Source organism: Telmatherina bonti (genome assembly GCF_933228915.1).
Source record: "Telmatherina bonti genome assembly, chromosome: 6".
NCBI lineage: Eukaryota > Metazoa > Chordata > Actinopteri > Atheriniformes > Telmatherinidae > Telmatherina > Telmatherina bonti.
Genome location: NC_136624.1, coordinates 18,063,100 through 18,077,430, shown reverse-complemented (window position 1 = coordinate 18,077,430; position 14,331 = coordinate 18,063,100). Strand labels below are relative to the sequence as shown.

General features: G+C 40.8%; 1 protein-coding gene across 1 annotated transcript; it reads right to left on the bottom strand.

Annotated features, from left to right (window-relative positions):
- Positions 1–6,899: 6,899 nt before the first annotated feature.
- LOC306757346 (complement C1q subcomponent subunit C-like) lies at positions 6,900–13,771 on the bottom strand. The gene is made up of 7 exons (XM_079242371.1): positions 13,587–13,771; positions 13,004–13,116; positions 12,501–12,563; positions 11,486–11,639; positions 10,659–10,799; positions 9,073–9,199; positions 6,900–7,490 (listed from the first exon to the last, which is right to left on the bottom strand). Exons 2-7 carry the CDS (start codon positions 13,104–13,106, stop codon positions 7,356–7,358), a joined length of 723 nt encoding a protein of 240 aa, XP_079098497.1. The 5' UTR covers positions 13,107–13,116; positions 13,587–13,771; the 3' UTR covers positions 6,900–7,355.
- Positions 13,772–14,331: the final 560 nt, after the last annotated feature.

Below are 14,331 nucleotides of genomic sequence, written 5' to 3'. Positions count from 1 at the left end.
CCCAGCTTGGTGCCTGCACGTTGGGGTTTACCCCGGTGGATGAAAGGGTAGTTTCCCTCCGCCTCCGGGTGGGGGGACGGGTTCTGACTGTTGTATGTGCTTATGCGCCGAACAGCAGTTCAGAGTACCCACCCTTTCTGGAGTCCTTGGAGGGAGTGCTGGAGGGTGCTCCTTCTGGAGACTCCATTGTTCTGCTGGGGGACTTCAATGCTCACGTGGGACTCTCCTATCTCTGGGGCTGAAGTCGCTGAGGTGGTCAAAAAGCTCCTTGGCGGCAAGGCCCCGGGGGTGGATGAGATCCGCCCGGAGTTCCTTAAGGCTCTGGATGCTGTGGAGCTGTCCTGGCTGACACGCCTCTGCAGCATTGCGTGGACATCGGGGGCGGTACCGCTGGATTGGCAGACTGGGATGGTGGTGTGTTCCAATTACAGGGGAATCACACTCCTCAGCCTCCCTGGTAAGGTCTATTCAGAGGTCCTGGAGAGGAGGGTCCGTCGGATAGTCGAATCCCGGATTGAGGAGGAGCAGTGTGGTTTTCGTCCTGGTCGCGGAACAGTGGACCAGCTCTATACCCTCTTTGGGGTCCTGGAGGGGGCATGGGAGTTTGCCCAACCAGTCTACATGTGTTTTGTGGACCAGGAGAAGGCATTCGACCGTGTCCCCCGGGGGCTCCTGTGGGGGGTACTCCGGGAGTATGGGGTACCGGACCCCCTTGTACGGGCTGTCTGGTCCCTGTACGACAGGTGTCAGAGCTTGGTCTGCATTGCTGGTAGTAAGTCGGATCCGTTTCCGGTGAGGGTTGGACTCCGCCAAGGCTGCCCTTTATCACCGATTCTGTTCATAACTTATATGGACAGAATTTCTAGGTGCAGCCGAGGTGTTGAGGTGATCCGACTTGGTGGCCTCAGGATTGGGTCCCTGCTTTTTGCGGATGACGTGGTCCTGTTGGCTTCATCTGGTCGTGATCTCCAGCTCTCGCTTGAGCGTGAAGCGGCTGGGATGAGAATCAGCACCTCCAAATCTGAGACCATGGTCCTCAGCCGGAATAGGGTGGATTGCCCTCTCCGGGTCGGGAGTGAGGTCCTGCCTCAAGTGGAGGAGTTTAAATATCTCGGGGTCTTGTTCACGAGTGAGGGAAGGATGGAGCGCGAGATCGACAGATGGATCGGTGCGGCGTCTGCAGTAATGTGGACTCTGCGCCGGTCTGTCGTGGTGAAGAAGGAGCTGAGCCAGAAGGCGAAGCTCTCGACTTACCAGTCGATCTACGTTCCTACCCTCACCTATGGTCATGAGCTGTGGGTCGTGACCGAAAGAACGAGATCTCGTATACAGGCGGCTGAAATGAGTTTCCTCTGCAGGGTGGCCGGGCTCTCCCTTAGAGATAGGGTGAGGAGCTCGGTCATCCGGGAGGGGCTCAGAGTAGAGCCGCTGCTCCTCCGCATCGAGAGGAACCATTTGAGGTGGCTCGGGCATCTGGTCAGGATGCCTCCTGGACGCCTCCCTGGTGAGGTGTTCCAGGCACGTCCCTCTGGGAGGAGACCCCGGGGAAGACCCAGGACACGCTGGGGGGATTATATCTCTCGGCTGGCCTGGGAACGCCTCGGGATCCCCCCTGCAGAGTTGGCAAATGTGGCTGGGGAGAGGGAAGTCTGGGCTTCCCTGCTTAGGCTGCTGCCCCGCGACCCGACCCCGGATAAGCGGCAGAAGATGAAGATGGAGATGGAGTATTATGATTAATTTCCAAAACAAAACATTAAATGGACTAATAATCATTACCAGGTCTCTTCAGAGCTGACTGACATGAGGATGAGGGAAATCAGCCATTTGATTCAGGTGTGTTGGAGAAGTGATGCAACTAAAAGTTACAGGGTATTAATCTGGAGGACTGGCACTCTTGATTAAGACTGACCAGTAAATCTAACATGCATGTTTTTTGACTGCAGTAGGAGTGCCTGGAGTAAACCGCTTACACAGGGCGAACACGACCAAAGATCAAGACGGGCACAGATTTGCAACAGATTTACAACAAGCAGCAACAATTATATTTAAAGTCAGAACTCAGATAGAAAAGAAGAGATTCCGGTTTGCCCACAAAAATAAAAGAAATGAGTTAAAATCAAGAGAAATTTATTCGAGACGAAGCAGCATAAAAAGTTTGCTGAACACACCACTAGCATGGATACTTGACACAATCCGCTACAAATAAATAAGCAGCAAGCTGTAAAATGGACCATGGACATTTTATTTCTGAGGTAAACTGCTGGAAAGAAATTCCAGACCTCAATCCTACATTTCATGGCTGGAAAATGCTGAGGGAAGAATACAGAATATAAAAAAACCCCAAAAAATTATTTAACAGAAAAGAGTTGAAAACAGGTGAAAAACAGAGTAGAGATCAGAGACTGGGTTTGCCTTAGCAACCAAAATGTCTAAACAGGCGCCTGTTACTGAGAGATACAGTCATGGACTCACAGGGAGATCCATTGCCAGTCTGTAAAGAAGATCATCCTGCAGGTTTTAGATATTTTCCTTTTCCAGCACAGCTGATCCGAATTAACAGTCTTTGACAGCTTGTCAACAAGTTCTGCCAAACCTGTAAAAAACCTTCTATTCTAAGTCAGATGTGTAGAATAAGGTCAAATCTACAATCTCCAGAACAGCATATGCAATGGGACATGTGGACATGCCTGGTTTAAGAGAAGAATTTGTAAATTTCATTTTTGTACTAAATACGCACCCAGTGAAATCTCTGTATGTGTGGCCACTCGCTACGATCAGTATTGAAAGATTCTCTTCATGACTTAATGAGCAAAGGCTATCGACCTTCAATTAGTTCAGTTCAGTTCATGCTCATGTTTTTTCCCTTTTCTTTGCTCATTTTTTGTACTTTTCTCCAGTTTCATCAACCAGTTCATCATTTTGATATCCTATCCACAAATCTTCCCTCGCCTTCGTTTATTTTAAGAATAAAGAAGTGAAACAACTCAACTCATGGTAAAAGAAAAAAGAAAAAAAAAAAAGCTCCACCTGATTAAGAATTGATGATGAAGCATCACTATATCCATCTGATTTAAAAACCTTTCCCCAAATTAACATTTTGTTCTGTTTTTCTCCAAACTTCCTCTTTGATTCCAGGCAGCATGCTGCTGAAGATGTCAGTATCTGTTCCATAATACGTGCTTTACTCAGCCGTATCTAGGTGATGCTTGTTTATAATAATTATATCCTGTTAAATGTGCTGATAGACACTTTTCTCCTCCTCAGATCCTCTTTATATCTCCTACATTTCATCCTGTTTCTGTTTTCTCTCCCAAGTCAGTTTACATTCACAATGTGCCCTTTTATTACCTAACAGTGTCCATCTGAACTGAGTCATGCCGTTGTGCCTAATTTTAAGTAATCAACTTATTTCAGACATTAGAACATCAAACTTATTTCACTCCAAACTTTCCCAGTGCAGTTGAGCAGCTAGATGGCCCTTGGGAGTGAAGGCCTCCTCAGTCTGCCTGTTGAGCATGACATTGACTAAATTTATCTGCTCAACATCCTTCTCTGTCTGGTGAATGTATTATATAAGACATGGTGGTCGCTGCCCATGACTGACAGCAGCTTCTTTCAGCCACTGATGTGTGGGACCCCATTTCAGTCACAGCAACAGCACCAACTATTTTCACCAGTCTGTCCAGTTATCCAGCATTCCTCTTCTTAAAGTTGCCCCTGCGGTATACCATATTACACAGGAGGTCATTCGCTATTTCAGAATGGTACATAGGGGTGTGAACCTTGCCTGGTCCAGTTTGTCTAAGAACTGTCCTGATCCTTGGATATTTTATACCCACAACAGAACATTTTGCACAGAAATTCTAATTATCCAACAAGAATTTTCTAAAGAATGAAAATAATAAACTATCTATGTTCATATATATAACAATTATAAGTTAATTTTCCTGCAGTGAATAGAGTTTTGCTTCAATATACAGACACTATATTATACTAAAAGAGAATGTGCACCAATGTCACCCTTCATTCATTTTCCGAACTGATTAAGGGTCACAAAAGCCTATCCCAGCAATCACTAGAGGAGAGGCAGGGTATGCTCTGGACAGGTGCGTCACCTCTGTCACCAACATAGAGACAAACAATCATTCACGTTCGCTTGCTCACTCATAGGGACAATTTAGAGCAACCAATTAACCTAACATTCATGTCTTTGTGTGGTGGGGGAAGCCAGATTAGATGCAGAGAACCCACATATCCACAAGAGAACATGCAAAAGAACCAGCGACCTTCTTGCTGTGAGGCCACAGTGCTTACCACTACGCCACAGTCCAGTCTGCACTAATGTCACCACAATTTTGGGGAGACCACAACACATGGGAGCTATGTCTCAATTTAGGGTCTATTCGCACTTGGGAGTGTTGGTTTGTCTACATACACAACACTGACTAAATAATGTCCCATTTGGAAGGCACCCAACAAACCTACACTCCAACAGATATGTCGCAGAGGCTACTGGTAGCGCAGTCTTCGTAGCCTTCGCAGCCTTCGTAGCCTTCGCAGCCTTCGCAGCCTTCGCAGCCTTCGTAGCCTTCGTAGCCTTCGTAGCCTTCGCAGCCTTCGTCGCCTTCGCAGCCTTCGTAGCCTTTGCAGCCTTCGTCGCCTTCGCAGCCTTCGTCGCCTTCGCAGCCTTCGTAGCCTTCGCAGCCTTCGCAGCCTTCGCAGCCTTCGTCGCCTTCGTAGCCTTTGTAGCCTTCGCAGCCTTCGTCGCCTTCGCAGCCTTCGTAGCCTTCGCAGCCTTCGCAGCCTTCGCAGCCTTCGCAGCCTTCGCAGCCTTCGTCGCCTTCGCAGCCTTCGTAGCCTTCGTAGCCTTCGTAGCCTTCGTAGCCTTCGTAGCCTTCGCAGCCTTCGTAGCCTTGTTTCTCCCAGAATTTGTTTCACATGAGCAGCAGTCAAGTGCTAAGGAGTAGCTATTATTAGTAGCTTTTATTTTGTTTACAACACTTTGGTAGAAATGTAACAAAGCCAAGGGCATTAAAAGGTGTCGCAATTTTTGCAGTAATTCTTTAGAGCAATTTATAAATGTTGTTTTTTTTTTTTAAAACCTGCTAAGCACTTTGTGCTATAATTTATTGTATTAAAGTATTTTGTATTAAAAGTATTGTATTAAAAGTGTTTCATATTTATAGGTTGATTGATGACACTGTAATTGTGTTATATTTGATATTCATGGATTTTAAGTGGTTAATAAATGTTTTAAGTTCCAAGAAGTGAAAAATTGAAAAGAAATAAAGTCAAATTTCTGGCTCTGTTTGGATTTTAAAATATAAATTTAACTGAGGAAGCTTTCAGGAAAAATAGATTTGTCTTGATTAATAAACCTTTCACAGTTGTCACAGCTGTGGCGCACAATGGTATGGCGAGGTAGGCTGTCTCATTTCAGAAACAGTAATTGGCCACAGTATGCTGGGACACAGCATACTGGCTACGTACACTGGCTACGCAGCCAGTGTACGTAGAAGTGCAAGGATCATAAATCGGGGACATGAGACTGGAACATAGACTTGACTCGCACTTAAGTTGCATTTCCAGTGACTTGAGACATGACTTGGACTTCTTTTCTTCACAATCTCCTCACTGTTATCTCCTGCCTGGCCTCATGCTGTCATTTTCCCAGCATCACTGGTGGACACAGCTGTAGCTGTAACTTGCTGTAAGTTTTGCGTATTCAAAACTTCAAGTATAAGAACAGCAAATTGAAACACCTCCATTTAACTTCAGTCCACTGTGTTGGAGCAGGGATACATTGATAACCTGTAGGACTGTGGCCCAAATTAAAGAACTTTGGTCTAAAACCTCCATAAGGGTCCACAGTGCAGTGAGCTCTGAGTCCTCCAGACCCAAACCAGCTGATTTAAAACACAATGTTAGTAAAGCTGCATATACTGTTGAAAAATTCAACTGGGTGTCAACACAACTTGGGATATAACATATTAAACAAGAAAATGTTCTTTCTCTGCCCCCTAGATTTCACATTCACATTGCTGTTTTTTAATTGTTCCATCTTTATTTACTGGTGCCAAACTCCATACAGGCTCTGACTTTTTCAACATGTTGGAAAGAACACTTTAATTGATTTGTTTAATTTCCATAAAACTGCACCCAACATAAGGTGTTCTTTGTTTTCGCTCAACAAAGAGTTTGTGTGATTGTTGCCTTGGTTTTTGGCACTGGAACCAAAAATACACAACTTGCTTTCAGTATAAGCAAAAAATTGTTTCCAGGGAGGTCTGCTTATCCGTCACAAGGCATCAATTTAAGTTTGCACTCTCCTCCACTGGATCCATTGAGCTTGGTGGATGGGAGAGTTTCTGATAAACAAGATTTGCAATAACCTTACGATTAAATGTCTCAGTCTATGGGCAAGATGGAGAGGTGCAGCTAGAGCCTTTCAGAGCTTAATTATCTGCAAGAATTCCAGGAAACTCAGTCGTATGATCAGAATATGATAAACATCTAAAGGTGCTTCAGAAGTTGTATTCCAATGTAAAAGTTGTTCAGGAAGAAGTCAACAGGTGTGAGACAGATTGACATGCTGACTGAACTCTGTCGCATATCTTTCAGAAACATTTTCAGAGATTCATTTTAGATCAGGGAACATAAATACATCTACACAAAGTAGCACCTTCTGAAAATGGACGTCAACAGTCTAATAAATGAAATACTTCAGATTTACAGACACAAATTAAATGAATCAAAATAAAAACATTCTGGTTGTGTCAGCAATAAGTTTTCCATTGGAGTTTATTGGGCTCATCATATCAGAAGCAATGAACTTGATTAAACGTGATAATATACCATCTAATGTCAACTGCAAATAAGAATGACAACAAGACAAAGTTATTACATTCATTCAATCATTGCATTTTGAGATAAGCCTGTTTCCACAGGTGACAACCCGTCCCATCCATTCAGATATCTTTATGGCTGACTTTCTCATCGCAGTACACACACACTCATGTAAAATAATTTTTAAAACTAGCTATAGAACTGTTTGACTTGATTTCTTTTTTGATGATGAAACCAACTAAGTACGTAAATTTATTCAGTAAACTTGACATAAGTTTAGTTGTTAGCTTTCCATCCACTCAGACAAATATTTTGAATTTTCCTCATCAGCAAATTCATTAAAATTCCTGCATCAAAACTTGACTTGGTGGCTATGTTGTTAGGATGTACAGATAAAGGAAATGCAATGAAGATAAGTAACCTTTGTGTTCCCTTTCGAGGGGTGAAAGAATCAGAAATAAAACAGGTAAAGATTTTTTTGCAATATTTTTATGTTTCCCCTCAGTGTATCAGCGATGGTGCAACAGGAAGCCAGAAAAAATGCTGTAAGCGCTTTGTGCTCCCATCATCCCTCTGTAGTCTTTAGTCTCCAGCCAAACCTCCTGATCTTTTTCCAGGTGGACTGCCAGACCGCCAGAAGTCACCTGGAATCAGTACAGGTCACAATGTTATCACATATTACACTCATGTACTGCTATCGTGGAATTTATCTGATGACAAATAAATCCAGAAATCAACCCTGTTCTGTCCAGTTTATTGACAATGCACAGTTGTTGCAAGCGAGAGGTCTCGAGAGCGCTGACCCTGTTCAGGGTGTTACAGTGTTCTTTTGGCATACACAAATAACTTTTGCCTGGCAGCACGAGTCAAAACAGCTGCCAGCTTGAAGATAACAACAGTCGAAGCTGAAACAGGCCTTGAACAGAACATTTAGTTTTATACATGTACAAAACTAAATAGTATAAAACTATGCTTTATAAAAACTATATAAAACTATAAAGCAAGCCTTCTGAACTTCTCTAAACTATACAGAATATATATTTTGTACTACATAAAAGAACTTTAATAAAGGAGTAACACATTAAAACTATGCTATGTGTATAATTTCCACCACAACAACAACATTTAGATACGGTCAGATTTGTGTTGGCTTATTTCGTAATCACATCCTCATTGCCAATATTGTTTTTTTTTTTGGTTTTTTTTTAAAAAAAAACAACTTTTTTTTTAATTCTGATTTTCCACATGCAACAATCTCTAGGGTTTATAGAGAATTGTCTGAAAAAGAGAAAACATCCAGTGAACAGCAATTGTTTGAAACAAAATGCCTTGTTGAAGTCAGGTCAGAGGAGAATGGGCAGACTGGTTGGAGATGATTAAAAGTTGTCAGGAACTCAAATAACCTCTGGTTACAACCATGGTATACAGAATACAGTCTCTTCAAGCTGATGGGCTACAGCAGCGAGAGACCACACTGAAGGACACTCCTGTCAGTGAAGAACTGGAAAACCGAGGCTACCTCAGTATTGTTGCTAACCATATCCATCCGTTTATGACCACAGTGTAGGATCTTCTAATGGCACAAAGTCACCAAGTTCAAATCATCTCCAACTGCTTTCTTGAACATGACCTCCACAATCATAAGATCTCCCTCCAAGCAGCTCATTTTCACCCAAATTGTGAGAAATCCTTTCAAAAATTCCCATCTCCACAATTTCTTCCAGATCACTCATCAATGCCTGTTAGTTTGGTTTTCTTGTTCTTGAGGCCACAAGAACAAAATGACCTGATGGACATGACTGGAGACAGCTTGTTGATTTTTCTTGAGCCAAGCAGCACTTTCTTCCCGTGAGACTCCAAGAAGTATTGTGATTGGCTGGACTTAGGCGTGTTTAATGCGAAAAAAGCATTTAGTGGAAAAATGATCATTTCTACAGTTTGGCTGATACAAGGTTGAAGATAGTTTTCATCAACAGAGAAGAAAGTAGCCTTGCATCCTCATGAGCAAGAACAAAGTTCTTGTTTCTTGTAGAGTACGTAAAAAGCTTGAGTTAGACTAAGACCCATCAGGATAAAGAAAACCCATAATAACTGACTAACAAACAAATGAGCAACAACATAATCTCCCTGGCGGAGATAGTGATAAGATATAACACCATATAGCAAGAGCCCCGATTATTGTTTAGCTGAGTATTGTTACACTTGACTTGTAGATAAAATTTGTACCTGTTTTCTGATACGGCGATGATCACAGAAGGATGTCAGCAGTGTGTTGTCAAGTTTCAACAGCACACAGAGTCGTTCATTAAGCGAAGCATGGAACACAAAGTAGTACATCCCTGGGATCCGACACCTACAGTGAAACAAACAACCTAGATTACTCAAATTTTGCATATTACACATGTACTTTACATAATTACAAATGATAGACCTTTTAGTTCTCTTGCTTTGGCAGCCTGGAAAATTGGAAACCTAGAAAAATGCCCTGATCTAGTTAAGAATACATAGGCACTGTTAACTGTTACGTGGCTCATTGCTCCACCTGCTTGGTTCGGACTAAATGATCCAAAATTTTTCCTTAAAATGATGTCAGGTTTTGCTTTTCTTGTTGTATATGGGATGTACTTTAGATTTGATTTCTTATAGCTAACTAAAGGAAAAGTAGAGAAATCAGTATGTAAGAAGTTGAGTAGCAAATACAGTATATATCAGACTTGGACTGTGGAGACTAACTTAAATGTAAAATACAAAATGTGAAGTTAGAAACTGATTGAAAACAAAGTTCAAACTAATCAAAATAATCTTACTGAAAAGAAAAGTGTCAATAAAAGAGCAAAACCAAACAAAATACAAATTAGCTTGATGATATGTAACTATGCTAGCATGCTAAGCTAGGATGGTGATCTTCTTGCTTGCCTGACTCAATAAAAAGAAAGTTCATTAATTTGAATAACTTAAACTATTAATTAATTAGAGTAATTGTAGATTGTGATGCAAAATAACTTACATATGTCAACAATTTAAATCAAGAAAAAGCACTGAAATTTGTAATACTAGCACCCCCCAAGTGCAGGAAAAGTATCAACATTACAACAGCAAACATACTATTCAGTTAGCTTGATGCTAATTAGCTAATGTTTGCATGCTAAACCTAAATTTAAGCTTGCCTAACATTGTATGCAAGTATTCAGTTTAGGCACTGACTGTTTGAATAGAACCTATTACATACTACATGAGAAGTGAGAATCTTTTTCTTGTTCTTGGGGACACAAGAACAAAATGATGTCAATTTGTTCTCACAGACGTGATTGAGAACAACTTCAGGCTTATTCTCGAGTGATCAACTGAGCAGATCTTTCTTCTGTTGGGGCTCCAAGAAGAATTTTGTGATTGGTTGAACATTTCAGGTGGGTATGTTTAACGTGGAAAAGCATGAAGCAAAAAGGTGTCATTTCTGCAATTTTGGTGATAGATGCACAACCTCAACCTGCTGCTTGATAAAAATTCAGTCACTGCAAATAGAAACACAGACATCCTTCCCTCAGTAATCCCTGTCCTGTTGCAAACAAACCTTGTGGTATAAGAACTGTCTATACCAAAACAAACAGTTTTTTTGTTCCCTTGGCCTTGAGACCGAGAACAAAATTCTCACTCCTCATAGAGGATGTAACGAGCTTGAAACCGACCAGGATGTGCTCCCAATATAATAACACTAAAAATATATTTTTTTATTACACCACAAATGGAAAGCACTTTGTCTCCAAAGTTCAAAGACCAAAAGGTGCTCTGATCATTGCTAACAGGTTTATTACCTGAAGCGTCCTGTAGTCGTATTATAGTCGTTGTTGATATTTGTGATGACTGAGGTGAACCTAATAATGCTGCCTTTGTCCGGGTATTCGTTGGTTCCCCTGGCCACACTGAAGGCTGCCTTCTGCTGAACTCCAACAGTCCTGCAACCAGAGAAACAAAAGAAAATGTTCTGGCTTTGAAATTGTAGAAGTTGTGTGTGTGTTTTCCTTCTCCTCATTCTTCAATGCTGAATTGTTTCAGAACGTCCACAGTGTGCAAACACATTACGACACAATGATTCTGTTCCTACTTTCCAGCTCAGTATTTCAGGCATGATGGTTGTCTCTGAACAGCTGGGGAAGATCAATCATTATGTTTTTGAGGTTTATGAAACGGTCTATGACACGGTCACTCAGGTCGGCTGACCAGCACCTCCTGAGTGTACCAAAAACTCACCGTAAACTCAGAGGGGACAGAGCCTTTTCAGTTGCAGCTCCAAAACTATGGAACGAGCTGCCTTTGCACATCCGACAGGCCTCTTCTGTACCTGTTTTTAAATCCTGTCTTAAAACCCACCTGTTTTCTTTGGCTTTTAACACCACCTGAGATGTTGACATTATTAATCTGACTGTGTTTATCATGATTCTATCAGTTTTTATATGTTTTTGCACTTTGTATTTGTATTATGATCATTATCTCTGTTTTATTCTGTACAGCACTTTGGTCGACTGTGGTTGTGTTAAAAGTGCTATATAAATAAAGTTGCAGCTGCAGTTGCAGTTAAAGCTACATTTTCGCCATCAGCAAATGGATACCTTGATGGATGGACATTTATCTGATGACATACCCAGCTTCTCCTGGTTCTCCTGGAGGTCCAGCGGGTCCTGGGATGCCTGGCTCTCCGGACTCTCCACTCCCACCTCGTTTACCTGGGTATCCAGTCAGACCTGGCTCTCCCTTGGAGCCCTTTTCAAAACCGATGTCACCATTCCTCATTTGTCCTAAAGACAGCATCAATAGCATTGTTGTCACTCTGTGTTCTGATCTGGTGAAACTCGCTGGGCGAACGGTAGTTCACCTGATAAATGTTTAATTTCAGCTGCTTAGTTTATTGATTTTATCACTCTATCAGAAAGTTACTTTTATAACCTGTTCCAAAGTAAGTTTAAAGCTTTCCTGAAGAAATATCTCCAAAATACGACCCATTGTGTTTTTCACAACCTGTGAGCAATTTTTTTATTTAACAAAAACAAACATTTTTAAAACTAGTTGTTTTTTTAAACAGAAACAAGCCCTCTATTCCAATAATTAGCTGATCCTGTTAAATGTTTTTTTTCTTTCTTTTTTTTAAAATTTTTTTTTTTTACCAAATATTTACATAATTTCTATTATAACTATCAGCTTGATTATTGCATTGTCATTGTTTTATGGCTGTAGTAGTCTTTATTTAGCAGTAGAAGAACAGAAAAGGGGGTGATGTTCAGCAAAGGGCCCCAGCCAGGATTTAAACATAGGCCGACTGTGTTGAGGAGCTGTAGCCTCTTATGTTTATATGTCATGTCTGTATAAAGTACATATCTGATTGGAAAAGTCTGAGCACCTTTGAAAAGCTGTGGTAACAGTTTGTTTTATCACAGGAAAGACTTTCAAGCAGGAAATAAGTGCCTTTGGAGCAAATATGATAAGTATAGAATTTCTCCAGAGTGAACTTTAAATGACTGAAAAATCTAACAAACATCTTTGCATTGATGTGTTCTTCTGACTGCATACTCAAATTCTAGATGGATTAACATCCTCGTCTGAGATGAACAGCTCTGTGGGTGCAACAGCGTATCTAGGCATGTCAGTGTGTTTGTTGGTACCTGGATCCCCTTTCTGTCCTTTCTCTCCATCTCGACCATCTCTGCCAGGAAGCCCAGGAATACCTGCAGAATTCCATAGATAAACAAACAAACAAAAACAAAACAAAACAAAACAAAACAAACAACAAACAAACAACAACAAAAAAAACAGATGCATACATCAGCTACCACAACTACATTATGCCAAGTGTGCATAAGTAGAGAACTTAGCCCATTCCTTTGCAACAAACATTATGGCATTAACTCTTTGTATTTTAACATAGGTAAAATTGTGGGGTGGGAAGGGAGAAAAACAAACAAACGCCTGTAGCGCTTCATGTAAGGACCTGTGTCCGACTGGACAGTCCACTAGCATCTTCCCACGATGTCCTCCATTGTTTGATTTTGTGCTTGTGTTGTTCTCACTCATATGTAAGTCGCTTTGGATAAAAGTGTTTGCTAAATGACTGTAGAATAGAATAGAATAGAATAGAATAGAATAGAATAGAATAGAAAATACACACCTGGCATCCCAGGCATCCCTGTTGCAGGACATGTTTCCATGGCAACCAGCAACTTTATTGCCGATAAGAGAAGAGCCCCACGCACAAGGAAATGATGGAGCATGATGGAGAACCTGACAATGAGAGAAGACAGGAGGACAATGTAAAATCAAAGATTGAATAGATATGAAACGGTAGAAGGAAAATGGAGTGAATGCAGGAGAACAGAGGACAGGTGAGGAGGAGGGAAAGAAGGGTTGAACACAGTGATAAGCAAATGTGGAAATATGAAAAAAGCGTGAATAGAGAATAAAAAACAAGAAAAGGAAAGGTGAAAAGGAAACGCAAAAGAGGAAAAATAAGGTTTAACGGGAAACAGCAGAAAAGGAAGAAACAATGAGAGAAAAACTATGATATACATAAGATAGATATTTAAAAAGATGGAGCTTTGAGAACAGGAAGAAATTAAATTGACATGAATCTATCTTCAATAAACTACATTAAACCACATTTGTGATCATACGAGAAGGTCAGCCATCAACTAATCTCAACGGAAATCTCTCCATTATTAGTTCTGTCATTGTTATAAATGTTTAAAACTTACCCCCTCAAAAAACACAAATAAAAGCCTTCAGCAAGTTAAGAACAAATTGAAGAAAAACTCCAAGTCCTGCAGCAGCCAGATGAGGAAGATGACCCAAAACCAAAAAATCACAAATGATTATCTGAGCTGACTGTATGTAGTTCTGCTTTTCTGGCCAAAGCAAATCAGAGCGAGAACAGAGCACCGACAGCTAACTTAGGCATCACTGACTCAACAAAGAACCTCCACTCCTCTGGTTTCACTCTGTTAGATTTCTTATGCACACTCCAGAGATTTGCTCCCATTAATCAACATTCCTCTGTACTAGAAAGATCCACTTCAGTCAAACAGTGAATAAAGTCACTTTCTTTCTCATCACAGTGCGTGCTTTCAAGAAAAACTGAGGAAAGCAACCAAAGTTTGTTTGTAGCTGTATTTTAACATCTTTTCAGCTGAATTTATGTAGAATTATAGAAAAAATACAGGAAATCAAGAAAGTCTTAAAAAATACAATATTGTTTTATGTTAATTACAGTTAATAAATAAAGATAAACAACACATGAATACTATAAAAATTCAAAAAAGAGTTCATATCAGCAAATAAATAAATGCAAAAAACTGTTTTGCATCTAAAGATAAAATTAAATAACAATGATGATGATGATGATGATGATAATGAAATCTGACACCTTCTTTTGGCTTGGTTTGGAACTGCAATTTACAGAAATGCACCAAACCAGTTAACCAGAAGAAAATATCTATTGGC

Coding starts and splice junctions, on each gene's coding strand:
- LOC306757346 (XM_079242371.1), bottom strand. CDS start 13,106: ATGCTCCATCATTTCCTTGTGCGTGGGGCTCTTCTCTTATCGGCAATA. Junction 12,564..13,003: donor AGGGATGCCTGGGATGCCAG/GTGTGTATTTTC, acceptor GGAATTCTGCAG/GTATTCCTGGGCTTCCTGGC. Junction 7,491..9,072: donor ATCGCCGTATCAGAAAACAG/GTACAAATTTTA, acceptor TACTGATTCCAG/GTGACTTCTGGCGGTCTGGC.